Source organism: Dendrobates tinctorius, unplaced genomic scaffold, assembly GCF_039654945.1.
Source record: "Dendrobates tinctorius isolate UK_male_01 unplaced genomic scaffold, ASM3965494v1 ptg000117l, whole genome shotgun sequence".
Classification (NCBI taxonomy): domain Eukaryota; kingdom Metazoa; phylum Chordata; class Amphibia; order Anura; family Dendrobatidae; genus Dendrobates; species Dendrobates tinctorius.
In genome coordinates, this window is record NW_027361785.1 from 6,344,938 (window position 1) to 6,367,788 (window position 22,851).

The 22,851-nt window shown below is 45.4% G+C and overlaps 1 protein-coding gene across 6 annotated transcripts in view; it reads left to right on the forward strand.

Annotated features, from left to right (window-relative positions):
• LIMS1 (LIM zinc finger domain containing 1) overlaps positions 1-22,851 on the forward strand; it is a 124,028-nt gene that overhangs the window by 84,570 nt on the left and 16,607 nt on the right. For 5 of the 6 annotated variants that reach the window (XM_073590490.1, XM_073590489.1, XM_073590491.1 and 2 more), the window contains one exon: positions 18,263-18,422. In XM_073590490.1, the coding sequence (XP_073446591.1) occupies positions 18,267-18,422 (156 nt within the window). In that variant the 5' untranslated portion in view covers positions 18,263-18,266. Of the gene's footprint in view, positions 1-15,663; positions 15,972-18,262; positions 18,423-22,851 lie in introns of those variants that run through there. The other variant, XM_073590487.1, reaches the window with a different exon arrangement.

The window sequence follows — 22,851 nt, forward strand, 5'->3', positions numbered from 1 at the left end:
GGTGTCACGGTCCGGTCCGGTCCGGCGCCTCCCGTCTTCTAACTATGACATCCTCTTCTTTGCCTACCGTCGCGGCTCCTGCGCAGGCGCACTGCTCTGCCCTGTTGAAAAGGTCAGAGAGGTCTGGTGCCTGTGCACTGCAGGACTCAGCTCTGCAAGGTATTCTAGAGAGAAATGTGCTGCCCAGTGTCAGAAAGCTTGGTCTCCGTCGCAGGTCATGGGTCTTGCAACAGGATAATGACCCAAAACGCACAGCTAAAACCACCCAAGAATGGCTTGGGGTATGTTACCACGGTCAGAAATGGCTCAGGATGGGGGCGTGGCCTGGACCTCATGTAGGGAGGACGTGGAGTGAGAGAGCTCCTGCCCGGATCCGACAATAAATCCTGATTACCGGCACTGCTGACGAGTCCCACTGACCTGGAGGGCTGCAATATCTCCCTGGGCGTCTAGACAGCGGAGGATCCTTGGGCCATGTCGAACCGCGGCAGTAAAAAAGATAAGGAGACGCCGGGGCGCGCCTCTGCTACATCCAGGATGGCGCCAGAAAACAACAAGTCGGCCGGTAGTGGAGCGATGGGAGCTGCTGACAGGCTGGAACGATATGCAAGGGTGCCTTCTGCTGCTGCTCGATCGCCCAGTGCACAGACTGAGGCAGACGCTGGCTGCAGCATGGAGCTAGAGGATCATCTCTCCAGGGAGGGAACAGTGAGTAAACTGGGCCCCCCTTCAGCCCGACACGTGCAGACACAGGGGCCTGTGCTGGAGGAGGAAGGAGTGGGGGATGGGGAGCAGCCGGAGTCTGTGACTGCTGAGCCCACGCTGGGAGAAATCCTCGCAGCAATTAACTCCTGCAATACCACACTGGCCACTCTAAGTAATCAAATGGAGATTGTCAACAAGGACATGGCCTGTATTAAACAAGAGCTGCGGGGGGTGACTGCCAGGGTGGAGGAACTGGAGGAGCGTGTTGGTGCGACGGAGGATAAATTGCCACCAATAACACGGGAGCTGGGAAAAGCCACGCAAAATATTACAATACTGCTGAACAAGGTGGATGATTTAGAGAACCGCTCCCGTAGAAGTAATCTGCGACTGGTGGGGGTTCCGGAGAGGACGGAGGGGACTGACTCACTGGGCTTTTTTGAAAAATGGCTACTGAACACCTTTGGTAAAGATGTTTTGTCCCCATTCTTTACTATTGAGAGAGCACACAGGGTCCCTACGCGTGCCCCCCCGCCGGGAGCACCCCCGCGTCCCATCTTGCTCAAGCTCCTACACTTTAAAGATAGAGATGCTATCCTGCGTAGATCCAGAGACATTAAGGAACTTGCTATTAATGGGAGGAAAGTCTCCATTTTCCCTGATTTTTCCCTGGAGGTGCAGCGTAAAAGGGCGCAATTTATTGAGATTAAAAAACGCCTACGTGACTTACAGGTGACATATTCCATGATGTACCCTGCTAGACTGCGGATTGATGTGAATGGAGAAACGCACTTTTTTGATACGGCGGGAATGGCGCTGTCCTGGCTGGATATTAATGAGAGGTCCATGAGGAGGAAGAATACTTGAAGTTCTCCCTTTTTTCGCCACCAGGTGTTGTTACTCCTTTTTGTCTAGGACGCTATGCTGGTATAATTACTACTGTTCATTCCATTTCGGATTCAGGGCGGGAGGTGACCGGATTGCTGTGGACACTCGTTACAGTGACAAGCTGTGGACCCTTCTCCCTGCGTTGACTCTGGGCGAGTTTTCTAGCCCTGATTCTCTCTATTTGAGAGAAATGTGCAAGTTACACTTGTGTTTGGGGGTAGGGGCGCTGTGCACTGGTGTGCAGTGCTCCCTCTCCCTCCTTTGTTTTTTTCGTTTGTTGTTGTATTCCCTAATTGTTCTGTGGGATGTGATGTGCGTCGGCCGTGTCACCCAATTCATTGTACTGAGGGATGGTGGAGATTGCTTCTCTCCCTCGGGAGTGGAGTATGCTCCGATTTCTCATTTTTTAGTCTGCTCTTATGGCGATATCACTTAATATTGTAGCGTGGAATGTTAGGGGGCTCGGGGATGCAAATAAGAGATGTGCTATATTTACTAATATGCAGAAATTTCTCCCGGCTATCCTGTGTATGTCTGAGACCCACATGGTGAAAGATAATATCATTGGCTAAGAAAGGGATAGGTTTCACATGAATATCATTCCACGTACTCGACCCATGCGCGGGGTGTCAGTGTGCTGGTGCACAGGTCCATCCCCTTCTCATGTACTAAATCAGTGGTTGACCCTGGGGGCAGATTTGTATGTTTGCTTTGCACGTTATACGGTATACAATTTATTTTGGTTGCCATGTACATCCCCCCGCCCTATTCAGTCGAACCAGTAAAAAGAATCTTGTCTATTTTGGGTTCCTTTCCCTCTGCGCCGACTCTTCTCATAGGAGATTTTAATACATATTTGCATCCCTATTTGGATAAGTTGCATTCGGGAAACATATCAGAAGATGCAGCCTCAACCTCATTTGCTAGAACGTTAGTGGAGCTGGGTATGGTAGATCTTTGGCGTGTCCGAAACCCCACAGCCAGACAGTTTTCCTGCTACTCTAGCTCCCACCACGCTATGTCACGGATAGACCTGGCCATTGGGAATACACTCATGACCCCATATGTACGAGGGGTGGCCTACCTGCCTAGAAGTGTATCTGATCACTCGCCGCTACATGTCACACTTTCATGGGGACACCCCCTCACCCTATCTAGACCTATCTGGAAGCTTAATCCCTTCTGGATCCAGCTTATAGGGGGATCTTTGCATGATTCCATTCTAGAATATTTTCAACTTAATGAGTACTCTGCATCATCACACATAGTCTGGGATTCCATGAAAGCCTATGTCAGGGGCTTACAGTGCCTACAAGTAGTATTCAACCCCCTGCAGATTTAGCAGGTTTACACATTCGGAATTTACTTGGCATTGTGACATTTGGACTGTAGATCAGCCTGGAAGTGTGAAATGCACTGCAGCAAAAAAGAATGTTACTTCTTTGTTTAATTTTTTTTTAAATTGTGAAAAGTTTATTCAGAGGGTCATTTATTATTCAACCCCTCAAACCACCAGAATTCTGTTTGGTTCCCCTAAAGTATTAAGAAGTATTTCAGGCACAAAGAACAATGAGCTTCACATGTTTGGATTAATTATCTCTTTTTCCAGCCTTTTCTGACTATTTAAGACCCTCCCCAAACTTGTGAACAGCACTCATACATGGTCAACATGGGAAAGACAAAGGAGCATTCCAAGGCCATCAGAGACAAGATCGTGGAGGGTCACAAGGCTGGCAAGGGGTACAAAACCCTTTCCAAGGAGTTGGGCCTACCTGTCTCCACTGTTGGGAACATCATCCGGAAGTGGAAGGCTTATGGAACTACTGTTAGCCTTCCACGGCCTGGACAGCCTTTGAAAGTTTCCTCCCGTGCCGAGGCCAGGCTTGTCCGAAGAGTCAAGGCTAACCCAAGGACAACAAGGAAGGAGCTCCGGGAAGATCTCATGGCAGTGGGGACATTGGTTTCAGTCAATACCATAAGTAACGTACTCCACCACAATGGTCTCCGTTCCAGACGAGCCCGTAAGGTACCTTTACTTTCAAAGCGTCCTGTCAAGGCTCGTCTACAGTTTGCTCATGATCACTTGGAGGACTCTGAGACAGACTGGTTCAAGGTTCTCTGGTCTGATGAGACCAAGATCGAGATCTTTGGTGCCAACCACACACGTGACGTTTGGAGACTGGATGGCACTGCATATGACCCCAAGAATACCATCCCTACAGTCAAGCATGGTGATGGCAGCATCATGCTGTGGGGCTGTTTCTCAGCCAAGGGGCCTGGCCATCTGGTCCGCATCCATGAGAAGATGGATAGCACGGCCTACCTGGAGATTTTGGCCAAGAACCTCCGCTCCTCCATCAAGGATCTTAAGATGGGTCGTCATTTCATCTTTCAACAAGACAACGACCCAAAGCACACAGCCAAGAAAACCAAGGCCTGGTTCAAGAGGCAAAAAATCAAGGTGTTGGAGTGGCCTAGTCAGTCTCCTGACCTTAACCCAATTGAAAACTTGTGGAAGGAGCTCAAGATTAAAGTCCACATGAGACACCCAAAGAACCTAGATAACTTGGAGAAGATCTGCATGGAGGAGTGGGCCAAGATAACTCCAGAGACCTGTGCCGGCCTGATCAGGTCTTATAAAAGACGATTATTAGCTGTAATTGCAAACAAGGGTTATTCCACAAAATATTAAACCTAGGGGTTGAATAATAATTGACCCACACTTGTATGTTTAAAATTTATTAAAATTTAACTGAGCAACATAACTTTTTGGTTTGTAAGATTTATGCATCTGTTAATAAATCCTGCTCTTGTGTGAAGTTTGAAGGCTCTAACTTATTTGCATCTTATCAAACCTGCTAAATCTGCAGGGGGTTGAATACTACTTGTAGGCACTGTATATATTAGAGAAATATGCACACGGAAAAGCCAAAATAGACGCTACACCCAGAGTCTGATCCAGGAGGTGTCTGTTGCGGAGGCTGCGGTGATACTCAACCCGACAGAGGAAACTAAAAAAGCTTTGGAGAAGGCACAGGGGTCGCTCAGGGAAAACCTCATGTCGGCGGCAGCAAATAAACGTTATTTCCTCAAACAAAAATATTTTATAGAGGGGGAGGGAGTAGGACATTTATTGGCCACGGTCATTAGAGCACAGGACGGATCTTCATATATCAATAGGCTAAAAACGGACTCGGGTGGTCTTGTGACAGACAGTGCGGACATAGTGAGTGAGATAAGGAGGTATTATATGCGACTATACACATCAGATTGCAGTCTCACGGAGACTGAGATTGAGCAGTACCTGGATGCTCTCTCTCCCCCTGCATTGGCTGATAGCGATAGGGATTCATTGGATCGGGACATCCTGTTGGAGGAGGCGCTTGGTCAGATGCAAAATGAAAAGGCTCCAGGAATGGATGGCCTGCCTGGCGAGTTTTACAAATCCTATGCACCCTTACTGCTACCTAAGCTACTTAAGGTATTTGAAGAGGCTGAAAGGCAGAGGGTCCTCCCGCCATCTATGAGGGAAGCTTTGATAGTTTTAATATTAAAGCCCGGAAAGGATCCAGAGGTTCCGGATTCATATCGCCCGATTTCCCTATTATCAACAGATGTTAAATTATTGGCCAAGGTACTCGCCAATAGGATGTCCCGAGTTATCTCATCTGTTATACAGAAGGATCAGACGGGATTTATCCCAGGCAGAGCCACATCTATGAACCTTAGGAAACTATACTTGGGGATTCAACATAGTTCTGGGGAGTTGAGGGGAAGAGCAATTTTGTCCTTAGACGCCGCTAAGGCGTTCGATAGTCTGGAGTGGGGTTTTTTGTGGGCGGTACTTCGGAAAATGGGCTTTGGACACAGATTTATAAATTGGGTGAGGCTGTTGTATGGCTCGCCGGTGGCGAAGGTTGGGGCTAATGGCAGGGTCTCTGAGTCTTTTCCTCTTGGGAGAGGTACTAGACAGGGGTGCCCGCTCTCGCCCTTGCTATTTGCTACTGCGGTGGAGCCATTGGCAGTTGCAATTCGGAAGTCCAGAGAAATAATGGGATTCAGATGTGGAACTGTGGAGTTGAGGATATCATTGTACGTGGATGATTTACTTCTATATTTAGATAAGGTACATTCCTCGATTTTGCCGGCAATGGAGGTCATTTGTGAATTTGGGCTGAGGTCTGGTCTTCGGATTAATTGGTACAAATCAGCTTTAATGCCGATAGACCCTCTCCCGGCGGATTTCTCAGATTTGCAGATACCGGTCCCTGTAGTTCGGAGGTTTAGGTATCTGGGTATAATTGTTAGTCCTGCCCCGAAGGATTTTCGGGCTCTGAATCTGGAGCCCCTGTTGCAGCGATTTAGAGCAAAAGTACATACTTGGTGTCGCCTGCCGTTGTCGAATATTGGTAGATCTAACTTAATCAAAATGGTAATGATGCCACAATTATTATATTTGATACATAATTCTCCGGTGTGGATCTGTAGGGACTTTTTTGCAAAAATAAATACATTATTCCGGGAATTAATTTGGAAGAAAAAACAGGCTAGGATTCGCTTGGAGATACTGCAGCGAGGGAAGGAGGAGGGAGGATTGGCGGTGCCAAACCCATTCATATACTTTATAGCCTCCCAGATGCAACATCTTAAGGGTTGGGGTAGAGACTGGGCGTGTGACAATGGTGGTGATATTGTGAGGGAAGGATCGGTATGGAAATATCCAGGGTGCCGGTTGGAGGTGGGAAGACGGCAGATAAATGGGGCACGATACCCCACGTTGGCTATGATTTTCAAGGTGTGGGATAGGGCTAAGTCTCTTTTGAAGATAAATGGGCCTACGGAATTGTGGCCATTGTGGCGAAATCTGGATTTGCAAGAGATCAAAAAGCTGGTGGGGTTCGGAAGATGGGAAGATAAAGGGATTTATCTGGTGTCACAAATTTTGCAAAATAATACTCTTAAGAGTTTTGAACAATTGAGAACAGAATTTCACCTCCCGCACGTCTTCTTTTATCAGTACTTACAGCTAAGACATGCATTGGAAAAACAGAGAAGGACAAATCCGGTGATAGTGACACATAATCAAACACTACATATGCTACTTACATCTGAGTCTTCTAGGGGACTTATCTCTGAATTATATAAAAGATTATTGCCTGCCCATCTGGAGACATATCCACTGACTGCTGCTAAGAATAAGTGGGAATGGGACGTTGGCCCCCTGACGGAGGACCAGTGGTCCGATATTCTAGAACAGGTCCCTAAAATGGCGGTTTCTGAGTGCCAGCGGCTTTCGCAAATATATCTCATTCACAGGGTATATAAAACACCCAGCTTATTATTTAAAATGGGACTTATGCCCAATACACAATGTGTTAGGTGTGGGCAGGATGATGCCCACTTGATGCATGTTATGTGGGAGTGCGGGCACATTTGGGATTTCTGGAGGCAGACCCTGGGACTCATAGCCCAAGTATACCATATCACAATACGACCGTCACCTCGTCTATGTTTGTTGAATTTGTGGGAGGAGGGGGTTGACCCGGACTCTGCAGTGGCCCTTGGAATAGCACGAATCCTATATCAGGCAAGAAAGATACTTGCATATCATTGGTTGGATCCTATGCCACCAACATTGTCAGAGCTTAAAAATAAACTAAATAATGTCATCAGATTGGAAAGGGGGGCTTATTTAAAAAGAAACGCATTAAGAAAGTTTTACAAAATTTGGCAGCCATGGATGGAGTCACCGGGTCTCCCCTCGGGCGCACTGGTACGGGATGCGATGTTGGACCAGTTGCTGTTGTGCTTGCGATGAGGGGATGCTTGGGGGGTGAAAATAAAGTCTAGTGCCCTTTGTGGCGAAGTAGATTTTGAGTGACGCGGTGGGAGGGGGCTGGGGTGGATTGGACCTGATATCCGTGGGGGGGGGGGCGAAATATGATGCGGAGTGGCGCGGCTGGCGGGGATGGTTTTCCCGCTGAAATGAGGCACTGATGTATAATTTTGATTTTTATTTATTTGTGGAGCCATGTTGTTTATAGGCTCAATTTTATGCAAATATCTGTGTTTTGAGATTTCTTCTTTTTATTTATTCTTACACAGGAAGAGTTTTACCCTTTAAATAATATCTGCTCTCAATGTAATTTTTACTAGCTATATAAGATGTCATATTCTTTCTGTATTGATTCCTGAATGTTTAATAAAAAAGATCTGATTAAAAAAAAGAAATGGCTCAGGATTTGACGCAGGTGAAATCTGCACCAAATCTGCACCTGAGGTCACTGGCAGATCACCTCTGCCTTTTTTTTTTTTTTTTTTGTTTTTCTTACATGTGTTTTTGATGTTTCTTTTTTTTTTTACATGCGTTTTTTGATGTGTTTTTGTAAGCCAAATAAAGATATACTATTTAACAAAAAAAAAAAGAATTGTGATGTTATTTCCTTGTCCAACCTTTTACATACTCCATTGAAGAATAATGCACAGACAGATATGGGATAGATTTATCTATCTATAGATATTACCAAGCCCAATGTTTAGTAATAAACATAATAAAGAATTAAAGACACACATACACAAAATCTGCGTTAGGCCGGAGTCAGACATGCGAGAAACTCGCACTAGTCTCGCATGTCAATACCCGGCACTCAGATCGGAGCGTGTGACTGCATAGAAATACATGCAGCTGCACGCTCCTGTCCGAGTGCCGGCGGCAGTGCCGAGTATTGACATGTGAGACTCCTGTGTGTTTCTCGCGTGTCTGACCCCGGCCTAACATGTAATGTCCTTTTTGCTTTTTTTTTTTTTTTTTTTTTTTTTTTTTTTTTTTAAATACTTTTTTTTTTTTTTTTTTTTTTTTAAATGGCATGGGCTCCTGCACAATTTTCTGCGCCAGAGAGGGAAAGCCGATGGCTGGGGCCGATGTCTGTAGCCTGGGAAGGGGTTAGTACCCATGGAGGTTCCCAGGCTGTGAATATCAGCCCGCAGCTAGCCTTTCTGGCTATTAAAGTAGGGGGGCCCTCCAAAAAATGACGTGGGGTCCCCCTATAATTTATAGCCAGACAGGTTAAAATTCATATCCTAGAGAAGGTCCATGGATATTGGAACCCCCCCCCTCCAGGCTGCAAACACAGCTCTCAGCTGCCCCAGAAATGGCGCATCTCTAAGATGCGCTAATTCTGACAATTAGCCTCTCTTCCCACTGCCGTGTAGCGGTGGCATATGGGGTAATAATAGAGGTTTATGTCACCTTTAATTTGTAAGGTGACATTAAGCCCGGTTAATAATGGAGAGGTGTCAATAGGACACCTATCCATTATTAATTCTATAGTTAAAGGGTTAAAAAAAATACAGCCAGAAAAAAGTATTTTAATGAAATAAAACACTACACAGTTTTCCATATTTTTATTGCACGCCCAAATCCATGCGAAGCCCTCGATCTCCTGAAGAAAAAAAAAAAAAAAACCACAAATACTTCCTGTTAAGACGTAGTCCATTTAATCACGAGTGTCCCACGACGAGTCCAGCTCTACTACATCTGGATTCATGACATCTGGATATAGGAGAGCTTGTAGATGACTATCGGAGAGCTCTGGCAATCATCTACACTGTAGTTCTCACGGTCAGCTGACCGTGAGAACTAGCCTAGTGACCAGAGATGACTCCCGGTCAAGTGCACAGCAGTTCTTGTGATAACACGGTAGTTCTCGTGATAAGCTAAGTTATTGCAAGAATTGCAGTGGACGCGGACTTCCGGAGGCGGGACAGGTAAGAACTTGATTTAAATTAGTAGACGTAGTAAGCTGCGTTTACGCATGTGACTAATCATTAGATGCGGTTTTACAGCATCTAATGACATCTAATGATTGTCTATGGGGAAATTTACGGTGCGGAGCATCGCCGCATTGTAAATAGGCATGCTGTGTTCTGGAAAGACGTGCCACATGTCCATTTATGCGGGTCTGCCGCCTGCGTCTTTTAACGCATAGTGGAGACGGGATTTCATGAAATCCCCTCCACTCTGCTGTAACAGTGGAAACATACCCTGAGAGGAGAACATTGGACTATTCTGAAGTGGCTTTCTATGAGCCCTGACCTACAGTTAGGTCCATATATATTTGAACAGAGACAACATTTTTCTAATTTTGGTTCTAGACATTACCACAATGAATTTTAAACAAAACAATTCAGATGCAGTTGAAGTTCAGACTTTTTCAGTTTTCATTTGAGGGCATCCACATTAAAACTGGATGAAGGGTTTAGGAGTTTCAGCTCCTTAACATGTGCCACCCTGTTTTTAAAGGGACCAAAAGTAATTGGACAGATTAAATAATTGTAAATAAAATGTTCATTTCTAGTAGTTGGTTGAAAACCCTTTGTTGGCAATGACTGCCTGAAGTCTTGAACTCATGGACATCACCAAACGCTGTGTTTCCTCCTTTTTGATACTCTGCCAGGCCTTCACTGTGGTGGTTTTCAGTTGCTGTTTGTTTGTGGGCCTTTCTGTCTGAAGTTTAGTCTTTAACAAGTGAAATGCATGCTCAATTGGGCTGAGATCAGGTGACTGACTAGGCCATTCAAGAATATTCCACTTCTTTGCTTTAATAAACTCCTGGGTTGCTTTGGCTCTATGTTTTGGGTCATTGTCCATCTGTAGTATGAAACGACGACCAATCAATGCGATTTTCCCACGGAATGGAATTCCGGAATTCTCGCGGTAATTTCCGTGAGAGTTCCGCTACGTGTGAACCCAGCCTAAGGCTGTGCGCCCACGTAGCGTTTTTTAAGCGTTTCTGCAGCGCTTTTAGACAAGCGATTCCGCTGCAGAAACGCTTAAGAAAAGCATCCAATTGATTTTTAATGAAAAATGCACATGTTGTGCCAATGTTGCGTTTTTAACCGCTGCGGAAACGCTTAGCAATTAAAAACGCAGCATGTTCATTAATTTTGCGGAATCTCATGCGATTCTGCATACCATCAATTATATGGGCAAACACGCTTAGGAAAACTCATGCAAAAACGCTTGACAAACGCTTACAAAAGCGAGTCAAAAAACGCATGTGTTTTCCCGGGAGCAGGTTGTGCGATTCTGCTCAGGTTTATTCTGCTTCAGAATCGCTACGTGGGCACATAGCCTAAATCCTATTGAGCATCTTTGGACAGAGCTGAAACAAGCCTTCTGGAAGAGGCAACCTTCAGGCTATGTGCCCACGTTAGCATTTAAAACCTGATACAAAACCGGACTCCTTCCCAGAAAACGCACATTTTTTTTCCGCTCGGTTTTTGCTTAAAAACCGCACGTTTTTGATGCATTTTTTTACGCGCGTCTTCTGGACTCATAGGAAATAGCTAAAAACGCAGACGTAAGCAGAAAATAATGAATATGCTGCGTTTTTAGCCGCTAAGCGTTTCCTATGCGGAAAAAAATGCATCAATTGGCACAAAAAGGCCAAAATGCATTAAAATGAATGGGATGCTTCAAAAACGCTTAAAAAAAAAAAATGCAGCGTGGGCACACAGCCTCAAACACGAGACAACTGGAGCAGTTTGCTCTTGAGGAGAGAGCCAAAATACCTGATGAGAGGTGCAGAAGTCTCAGTGACAGTTACAGGAATCGTTTGATTGCAGTGATTGCCTCCAAAAGGTTGTGCAGCAAAATATTAAGATAAGGGCGCCATCATTTCTGTCCAGGCCTATTTCATGAGTTTTATTTTTTTTTTTAAATTCTGTGGAAGCATGGTTGAAAAGCAATGTCTGACTTTCATTTGTTCATTTTCATAGATTTTTTATTTTATTTTGTCAGATTCAAGTTACCGTATTTCTGTCACCATTCTGGGTTTTTCTGTCATTAAATGAGGGGTACCAACAACTTTCACCACGTGTGTACATTTAGAAACCTTTTAGGTATGTGCACGTGTGGAATTCCCGCAGAAATGGGGGCATAGATTCACATTCCACCAGGACAACGACCCTAAACATACTGCCAGAGCTACAGCGGAATGGTTTAGCGTTTCCCAAACTCCAGTCTCCAATGCCCCCAACAGATAATGTTCTCAGGATTACCATAGTAATTCTCAGGTGGTGGAAGTATCATCAAGACCTTAGTATTGCACAGGTGAGAGCATTCCTATGGAAATTGTGAAAATATGACCATTTAAGTTTGTGAGCATAACGTGAAAAAAATTGTAAAAGTTCATGGAGTGTGAATAGTTTTTCAAGGCACTATATATGAGAAGCTTGTTTGTATACCTCTCAAAATAGTGATTCCTACCCGCCTCTCCAATTCCCCATTTTCTATAAAGGTCAGACCTGGAAGTGAGCCATGTATGGAGTCACTTCTATAATAAGCATTGCAGGCCAATGCCGGAGTCTGGCTGTGAAACAGAACCCAGCCCTATATGGAGAGGTCAGGCATGTAAGAGGCTTTCCAGTGGAGTACACTGTTCATCCTAGCTTCTCTTTTCTTTCTACATGTCATGTAATAACACTATTATAGCTGGCTGCATCTGTTAACCCTGGTAAGCTCGCATGAACCAAATGTTTTGCAGTTAAGGGAAGTAAGAACTGGACAAGTTCCCAAGTAAAGTTGGCCAATGTGCACACGTTCAAGATTGTGTTGTGAATTTAGCTATGTAAATCCACAGCAATATAGACTACATTACAAGTTAATGGGATTTTCCAAAAATTTGCGTGTAGGTAAAAGAAATGTAACACAACTGTGAGTGTGCCGTAGATTTTCGGATCTGTTGTGTGCTCATTGCTGTGCCGATTTTCAATGCACGTTCTGACCTGTATGGTGTTTTGTAAGGGAGTAAGATGAAATCCATGCATAGGATATCATGGTTCTCAGCACCATGTGTCCACTTTACAGGGGATGATGTGCTGTAGAGAACAATTATATTTCAGCAAGTTTAAAAATCATTTCACCTGACAAAAGGGCATAGAATCATAGAATGGTAGAGTTGGAAGGAACCTCCTGGGCCATCTGGTCCAACCCCCTGCTCAAAGCAGGAGTCACTAAATCTTCCCAGACAGATGTCTGTCCTGCCTCTGTTTGAAGACTTCCATTGTTAGTCCGGGGTAGTGCCAGGAATGTACTGCAACCTGTCATTTTTATTTCCATGACATTTCCATTGTACAGCTCTGTGACTATGTCAGTGCTATTAAGGTTGCAAAGAGAACAGGTGGCTAGGCAGTAATGAGAGAATGCAGGGCAGGCGTCAGCACCCGGGCAAGTGCCGGGGCCCTGACGAGACGGGAGGGCCCACTCACGCGGTCTGGGATACCCGCCGGCCGCCACCATGCCCCCCATGTACTGACCCCATCCTGCGCCCTCCGCGAGGGACCCACACAGCCCCTTACAGCTGAGCCAGCAATGATCATCGCTTCCTTAGGCTGTAATCTTGTGTGCGGCACTGACACACGACCTGTGATGAGGTCACAGGAGGGGAGGAGTCAGGGGTCACATGATCTGGGTGGCTGCAGGACTCTGCTGTGCTGGTCGCTCGTCATTATGGTGCTGCCAGTCTGGATGAGGTAAAGTTTACGTGTGGGACAGTGGGGTCAGGAGGGGTTTACAAGGTGGATGTAGCAGAGCCGTGTGTGTACTTGGGTGGGGTCAGGAGGGGTTTACAAGGTGGATGTAGCAGAGCCGTGTGTGTACTTGTGTGGGGTCAGGAGTGGTTTACAAGGTGGATGTAGCAGAGTCGTGTGTGTACTTGTGTGGGGTCAGGAGGTGTTTACAAGGTGGATGTAGCAGAGCCGTGTGTGTACGAGGTGTACGGAGTGGAGCCGTGTGTGTACGGAGCAGAGCCGTGTGTCTACGAGGTGTACGGAGCAGAGCCGTGTGTGTATGAGGTGTACGGAACGGAGCCCTGTGTGTATTGAGCTGTGCCGTGTGTGTACGAGGCATACAAAGCAGAGCCGTGCATGAACGAGGTGTATGGTGGGGGGAGCACTTATACCTCCCGAGTCCCAACCGTCCCGGATACAGCGAGACAGTCCCGAGCTTACTTTTCCCACGGACACAGGAGTACACGGCGGAGCCCCAAGGAGCAATTTAAAACTCGCACGTAGCGTTCTACCATAAGTGACGTGCTGGAAGCTGACCAGAAATGAGGTAATTTCGGGAGGAGATTGTGACGGAACCATGGAGGCACTTCAGGTAATGCTTCAGATCCATCACCGTGTCCTCCTCTGACAGAGCGGACAGCGGGATCGCCTTGGTCCTGCACCTGCAGGAGCCTCAGGTGGGCACTACAATGGCAGCTGGGCTGCTATGGTATCTTTATAGAATTTTTCTTTCTCTGTTTCTTTCTCTCTCTGTTCTTTCTCTCTAATCTTTTATTTTCTCTCTCTCTGTTCTTTCTTTCCCCTCTTTCTGTCTCTGTTCTTTCTCTCTCTCTGTTCTCTTTCCTCTTTCTTTCTCGCTCTGTTCTTTCCCCTCCTTTCTTTCTCTGTTCTTTCCCCTATTTTTCTCTCTACCGCTGTTCTTTCTTTCCCCTCCTTTTTCTCTCTCCCTGTTCTTTTTTTTCTATCCACTTTTTCTCTGTTATTTCTTTCTCCGTTCTTTCTTTCCCCTCTTTTTTCTCTCTCCCTGTGTTCTATTTTCCCCTCTTTCTTTCTCTCTGTTCTTTTTTTCTGTCCACTCTTTCTTTTTTTCTTTCTTTTTTCTTTCTCTCTGTTCTTTCTTTCCCCTCTTTCTTTCTCTGTTCTTTCTTTCTTTACCCTCTTTCTCTTTCTCTCTGTTTTTTCTTTCTTTACCCTCTTTCTCTTTCTCTGTTCTTTTTTTCTTTACCCTCTTTCTCTTTCTCTCTGTTCTTTCTTTCTTTACCCTCTTTCTCTTTCTCTGTTCTTTCTTTCTTTACCCTCTTTCTGTCTCTCTGTTCTTTTCTTTCTCTCTGTCCTTTCTTTCTCTCGCTGTTCTTTCTCTCTCTCCTCTCGCTGTTCTTTCTCTCTCTCCTCTCGCTGTTCTTTCTCTCTCTCTCTCTCTCTCTCTCTCTCCTCTCGCTGTTCTTTCTCTCTCTCCTCTCGCTGTTCTTTCTCTCTCTCCTCTCGCTGTTCTTTCTCTCTCTCCTCTCGCTGTTCTTTCTCTCTCTCTCCTCTCGCTGTTCTTTCTCTCTCTCTCTCTCTCCTCTCGCTCTTCTTTCTCTCTCTCTCTCTCCTCTCGCTCTTCTTTCTCTCTCTCTCTCTCTCCTCTCGCTCTTCTTTCTCTCTCTCTCTCTCTCTCTCCTCTCGCTGTTCTTTCTCTCTCTCTCTCCTCTCGCTCTTCTTTCTCTCTCTCTCTCCTCTCGCTCTTCTTTCTCTCTCTCTCTCCTCTCGCTCTTCTTTCTCTCTCTCTCTCCTCTCGCTCTTCTTTCTCTCTCTCTCTCTCTCTCTCTCTCTCTCTCTCTCTCCTCTCGCTCTTCTTTCTCTCTCTCTCTCTCTCTCTCTCCTCTCGCTCTTCTTTCTCTCTCTCTCTCTCTCTCTCTCTCTCTCTCCTCTCGCTCTTCTTTCTCTCTCTTCTTTCTTTCATGCGTACACTACTAATCAGTAGCCTTCTTCACATGAACGTGTTTTGCCACAGAACGAGTGTCCGTGAGGATCACATGCGTGTCCGTGTGATCCACACGAAGACAAGTCCATTTTTGGCCATCACCACAGATGTCACACGGCATAAATTGTGGTATGTGTTATGGGGGGGGGGCCCACTGAGACTCTTTCGCCTGGGGCCCTCAAAAACCTGGAGCCGGCCCTGAGAGAATGATGTAGGAATTTTTGCTAATTGTTAACTGGGAGACAGTTATGGACTGGTAATTAGTGATAGCATTACGGTCAGTAGTATGAGCTGATGGTATACTCCAGCTCAAGTTAGTCGGGGTTTCTACAGGCTCTGGAATGTCTCTGTAGAAGCACCATTAACCATTGTGAGCTATGCCGGTATTGTCGGGCTCCGACTCTGTGGATGTACTGGAATTTGTAACATCAACAGCCATGGCAGCTGAATCCCACCTCTCAGTAGTGACGTGCTTTCTACTCCACAGCCTTAGTAGGAATCTGTGCTGTGGAATGTGGGCAGTGCTGTAATGGATCTCCCAGGAGTCAGACTGACACTGCCTGGAGTACAGCCTGGAACACTTGTGTCCTGCCGTCCTCTACAATCGGAGATCTTCAAACATTTCTGATAGGTTTTAAAACCTTTCTGGAAGTAAAATGATGGAAGTTCAGTCCAGGATGCACCCTGACATTCCTGAGAATGGAGAATTGCCTCCTATGGAGGTAACCAGCAATTTTGCACCTGAAGAGAGTGGGGGAGAAGATGAAAAACCAGTGTCAAACCTGCAGAGGAGACGGAGCGATGTCAAAGTGTACAAAGAAATCTGTGACTTCTACGCCAGATTGTAAGTGAAGATGGCCCTTCACCTCGATTGTCGGCTAATTTTTTTCTTTAACCAACATAGTGTCTGGAAAACAATGGTATTGAATTGGGAGATCATCAGGTCCTATCTGTGTGGTTGGGGCGATAATCTGTGCATTTATAGTGGCAAAAAATCAGCTTGTCAGGGTAATGATTTTGTCTTTTGTGATAACTAGTGTACCACTAGGATGGCAAATGTATTTTAGGAGGTATTTTTCCGTGCATGTGGTTAAAATATGTTCTTCCTCTTTGTCTATTGCTTTGCTTGTAGTTTGCATAATCGTATGGTCCTAATTTTAGTGTAGCCTGCCATGCTGTTCTTTACCACCAAAAAATGTACACTTTTATACACTCTTGGCCTCTGTTGTGACAGTGGAGCCCTCTGGATAATTTTGGAGAATTCATCAGCTGTTTCTATACACCAAATTTTGGGACATCCTGTAGCAGCACTGCTCTTCTATACTCCGCACTATGTCATCTATCAATCTCCCAACTTCCCTTTCTGCCAGGAGCCAATAATGGGTTGTTTATAAGCTGTTGATGTTTTACCTGTCACCAGGTCAGACGTTGCCAATCTTAGCTCTTATTTCATTTCCATTGCTCCAATGGGTATTGTTTTTTTGTTTTTGTTTTTTTTTTGTTTTTTTTCTTTAAATTCCGCTCTACACTTCCAGAGATTTGGGACTTCAGTCCTAAATCTTGTGATCTTTATCAAGAGGGCATTGCTCACAGGATTCTCTGGGGAGTGCATTTAGGCAACTTTACATTATTACCGTGAGCTCCTCTCTCTATGTAAAGACCATAACTATATAGGCAAAATAGTGCTAGATAAAAAATACCCAGATCACTGGAACCATATAGCATATTTAAAAAAAAAAAAAAAAAAAAATCTCTTGATCAGTTAGGCAGGAGGAATAAAATGAGCACAAAAACTGTCCACTTTAGATCTGATGACTAGTGCTCTTGTAACTTATTCTGGACCTCCTATAGGCTTTAAATGTCTGGGCAGTCCACACTTTACTCTGTAATGACATTTTAAAACATCAATGCAGAAGAAACAGCTTTTATAAGATTGCCATACTACCATCAGCAGGACCCACTGCCGCCTGTGATTGGCTCCAGCATTAAGGTGACTTATGCTCTCAATCATTGGATGCTTCAGAACTAGCCATCTTTAAAGGCAGCCAAAGCTATGAAGGGGCCACATGAACATACCATTAGCTTGCCATCATGTAAGCAAATACAGTGTTAGCCATTGTGGTTGGAAATCAGGCATCAGATCAGAATTCCTTAAAAAAAGGTCTCTTGTTCCAGTGGTTTTCTTAATCTCCAAGCAAAGTGCCTCTAATCCATAAAATGACATTGGTTGCCCACAGGGCTATCATGCACATGGCCAGTGTAAGCGGGACATTCGTCATCATAGTTCTGTGTATGGCCTGTGTAAGAGTGACATTTGTCGCCATAGTTCTGTGTATGGCTGGGGTAAGCGGGACATTCGTCACCATAGTTCTGTGTATGGCCTGTGTAAGCCGGATATTCGTCACCATAGTCCTGTGTATGGCGGGACAGTCGTCACCATAGTCCTGTGTATGGCGGGACAGTCGTCACCATAGTCCTTTGTATGGCGGCACAGTCGTCACCATAGTCCTGTGTATGGCGGGACAGTTGTCGCCATGGTTCTGTGTATGGCGGGACAGTCGTCGCCATGGTTCTGTGTATGGCGGGACAGTCGTCGCCATGGTTCTGTGTATGGCGGGACAGTCGTCGCCATGGTTCTGTGTATGGCGGGACAGTCGTCGCCATGGTTCTGTGTATGGCGGGACAGTCGTCGCCATGGTTCTGTGTATGGCGGGACAGTCGTCGCCATGGTTCTGTGTATGGCGGGACAGTCGTCGCCATGGTTCTGTGTATGGCGGGACAGTCGTCGCCATGGTTCTGTGTATGGCGGGACAGTCGTCGCCATAGTCCTGTGTATGGTGGCACAGTCGTCACCATAGTCCTGTGTATGGCGGGACAGTCGTCGCCATGGTTCTGTGTATGGCGGGACAGTCGTCGCCATGGTTCTGTGTATGGCGGGACAGTCGTCGCCATGGTTCTGTGTATGGCGGGACAGTCGTCGCCATGGTTCTGTGTATGGCGGGACAGTCGTCGCCATGGTTCTGTGTATGGCGGGACAGTCGTCGCCATGGTTTTGTGTATGTCTTGTCTAATATACATGTATGGGGCCCAGTTTACTGGTGATAACAAAGGTCTTGCCCTTTTCCTCTCTTCAAGCAACATGGCGAATGCTCTGGCGAATGCGATGTGTGAGCGCTGCAGGTCTGGCTTTGCACCGGCAGAGAAGATTGTGAACAGTAATGGAGAACTGTACCATGAGCAGTGCTTCGTGTGCGCACAGTGCTTCCAGCAGTTTCCGGAGGGGCTCTTCTATGAGGTAAATAGTTGGATTTTTATACTCTTATTACCAGTTATATCCAGCGGTCTGCCGCCCCATTTCTGTGGCTGTAGAATCTTATTTAGGACTAATGATCCTACCACAGATGTGTCATGAAGGACAAATTTGCTAAGGATCAGGCTGTCTACTACATGACTGAGAATAGTAGATGATCCGCACAGCGCTGTGCCTCACTATGCCATGCCTTTGTGTGCCATTTCTCAGTTGCCTGTTAGGCCTGTTTCACACTTCAGTTTTTTGTGTCAGTTAAAATCCGCCAAAATGGCGGAAAGCGGATCCATTGCTAACTGATGTGAACGTATGGCACCGGACCGTTTTTTTGACGGATCCGCGGAATGAAGAATTTTAAAGGAACCGCTGCCCGGGAAGGAGAGAGAATGAATTTTTTCTGTCCGGCAGAAATGATTTCAGGGTTAAATTTCTGCCTGACTTCATTCCTCCGGGCATGCGCACTATAAAAGTGCGGATCCTGCAGCACAAGAAACGTTACATGGTCCGTCCAGGAATCTCGGCGGAGGCAAAAAAATTGACGGATCCGCAAAAAAACGGATGGCCATCCGTCAAGATCCGCCGGTAATGCAAATCAATGGGGGGGAAAACGGATCCGCCAAAAAAAATGGCGGATCTGTTTTTTTGCAAAAACGGTGGCTTTTGACTGATGGTCAAAAAACGGAAGTGTGAAACAGGCCTTATTCATATACCATCTTAGACTACAATACATAATATTCACTGTGAAAATATTTCACAAATATATGGCTGATCTTGGAAGGAAAGCTGCATTTCACAGATAAGGGGATATTTCAAGATCATGAGCGCGTCCGGTGACCCTCCCCGCAGGCTGGTTCCCCTGCTGCTATGTACAGTAATGGCTTGGATAGGAGTTTTGGCCATGTTTGGTGCATTAGTTATCTGCTATACACAGCTGATGTTGCTCAATATTCTTGTATTGTAATTCTGTTGAAAATCCCAATCATCATTTTGAAGTTTTCTCCTGTTGGTATCGCCATATTGCCTGGCACTGGCAGGGCGGGATGTTACATGTAATTTTAGCATTTTCTCCTCTCTGAGCCTAAGCAGAGATCTGCTAACAAGCAAGGACTTTTTATTGTGGTTAAAGGGTTGTTCACATTAGTTCTTTAAAAAGAAAAAGATGAAAAACACTCAGTGTGATCAAAAATCCCACCCTGCTCCTTTGTCAGTGCTGCTTGGATTCCCCAACCCTCTGTTTTCTCTTCTGGCTGGAACTGCTGCAAGAGGAGTAGCAAGGGATCATGAGGTGTTCTTTTTTTGAGCATGCTGGACAGTTATAATGTGTGGACAGCCCCTTTAATCCTTTAGATGGCCGCATATAATTCTACATGTGCTTTGTATTAGTTGCCGCCTGGGAATTGAGTTCCAACTCAGCAGTTTGCTTGGACCTCAGTAGCTCATTCTCCCCTGTGAGCCTGAACTTCAGAATTCCCTTTCCTAACTGAGCCTCATTGGGCTTGGATATATAACTGCTGCCTTTTTCCACTGGTTACGCTGCTTGTAGTTTTTTTTATATGAGCCAAGTATCCGCTCTCCAGCTATTCTGACCTGAGTTACTCTGTAAAGCATGATGACTAAAAAGATCAGCAGTCTGTGCCACCAAGTGGTAACAGCTGGGGTTCTAATGATCGCTGGCAACCTGTGGACATTGTGGTTAAAGGGAGTTACCCTTAGCCATCGATATGGGACAACTTACGGATTTAAGTGGGGTGTGACAATTGATATTTCCAGAAAAGCTCTCTGCAGAGTGCCATTTGAATGGAGTGGAGGTCAAGCACCATTCCATGTCTGTGGGACTGCTGGAAATAGCCAAGAACAGAAAATGGAGTAGGGGTTCACATTCTCCATTTCACTCAGTTCAGAGCCTCATTGTCAGGATCTCTGGGGGTTCTATCAGTCAGACCAAGGATCAGGAAGTCAGAAGAGGACAACGTTTTCACACAGATTTACAAAGGTTTCTGGAGCGTGGCTTGTCCATAAAGACTTAACGCTAATAAAATATTGGACGTGCTTTTGTCACATTACGTCAGGTTGCTCATTCAGGGTGATGCCTGTGTTACGTTATAGTGCTTTTTGCCGTATCACCATTTACATTATTAAGCAGCAAAATTCCTCACCGTATTAGGGAATCTGCACATCACTGATTGAGGACCCTATATGCGCAAATAACTGGTACCATCAATTAAACAAAATCGCTGACTGAGGTGGAATAACAAAAATAAAGTACAACTTTAATAATCTCAATAAAATTATTTATATAACCGGTCCACCCTGATGGTGTCCTGTCTGTCCATTAAACTCTTAGTATCATCCTATCAGAGAAATGGACACTAATGAGATTAAAAATTGGACATCGGAATATCAGGGATGGGAGGACCCAGTATAATATCCTTAAGGGAGTACAGGTACACAAGAACCTGGATCTCCCCCACTATGTCACAAGGATACCATCCCCAAGGCATATGGTGCAAAGAATTATTAATTGTACTTTGCCCTAATAACGTTGAATATTTTTTAGAATGAGCCTTGCAGTCGGACCCTGTATATCCCAAGATTATATCTCTTGCACATAGGAGTCCACCGGTAATTGCACTTTGCCTTTAGTAGTAAGATATTAATTGTAGATGGTTTACATATGATTACTATGTTGAAATATAAGCCGCCACCTAGTGCACTAGAACAGAACCGGTGTCATTCATTTAATATAAAAATGCTCATAATAGAAGCTCCTATGGACGGCTAGAGACAGAGCAGTGATATTTTATTGTTGGAGGAATCACCTCCACTCAGATGTAATCACTCACGCGCCTCCTCATAGGCACACACTACCCCTTATTTCTGGGAACTAAGTCTAAAGCCTAACATTAGCGCTGGGCCATGATAATACAGTCCATAGTGCCTCTGCTAATATTGCCTCGACGCGTTTCGCCCTATACTGTATTGATGGGCACATCAGGAGGCTATTTTTTGTTTGTGTGCTTGATATAGTCACACTGGAGCATTACACTCCTGGCCATGATATGAGCCAGCCGCGTCGGCATGGAAGCCCAGCATTTAAAAACAATGCCCTCCTCCCACTACTGAACCGCACGCACACTAGCCAATCCCAGGCCTCCTATTGGAACCAGTCAGGGGCGGCTACATATAGTGCGATTGCCGTTGCATCAGCTGGAAGGTGGCCATTGCCTGGATACAGGTATACAAATAGACTTGTTGAGGGAGTTAACCCTATAATAGACATTTAGTAACACAATGTAAAAAGCGCTGTGCCAGTATAGAATGGGACCTGGCAGTACATAATCTGAAAAGGAAAGAGCGGGGCAGCTGCCCCTAATTTACTGCTACCCTTACTACCTACAATTTCCACCAGCGTCCATATAGTATATATCTCCCCCACTAAAATTAATGGAGCGCGTCATATGCCCCCAGATTACTACTACCCTTATTAGCTACGATTTACACCTCCATCTATCTAATAATAATAATAATCTTTATATAGTGCTAACATATTCCACAGCACTTTACAGTGTGCACACATTATCATTACTGTCCCTGATGGGGCTCACAATCTAAATTCCCTATTAGTATGCCTGGAATGTGGGAGGAAACCCATGCAAATACGGGGAGAACATACAAACTCCTTGCAGATGTTGTCCTTGGTGGGATTTGAACCCAGGACTCCAGCGCTGCAAGGCTGCAGTGCTATCCACATGCTGCCCCTATATACATATCTCCTCCACTAAAACTACACGAAGTCGGAATCGGAGCCTCAGCCACAATTATCGTGTAATAAAGGAATACACCAGGATAAGCTGTGTTATGACTAGTGTTGTGCCTTAAGGGTAGGAGCATTACTTATGTCTTTGGTGTTCTTTTCATTTCGGCACAATAAAGTGCCCTCTTCCGGTCCTCCATCAGGTATAGTGTATCACTTTGTCCTGTAGTGTTCCTTTTGAGAAACCTCTACTCTGCAGACATGATGAATCTTCTCCTTTACAGATCCAAGCAGTGACATTTGGTGCAGCGAGTGGCCAGATTTGTGATGTTTTGCTCTTTACAATGGGCTGAGGTCACAGGTATCAGTGCGTCCTGATGCCAACAGTACAGATGTTTCCTGCACAAAGGCAAGCTTCATGTGTAGTGCTCGGAAAAAGAGCCTTTCCCAGACTAAAATCTCATGGAATGCTGCACTATCTGCATTCTTATCTTGCGCTGTAACATGCCGTTCTGTGACCTAGTACAATGTGTGATTCGGGGGCACCTCGTGCCAGTCTGATGTAGGATTTCTGATTCTCTGCTGCCATTTCTTCATCAGTCAAGCAAATAGGAATAATTTGACCACAATAAAGAGTGACTGTAAATGATCAAATCCTCAAAT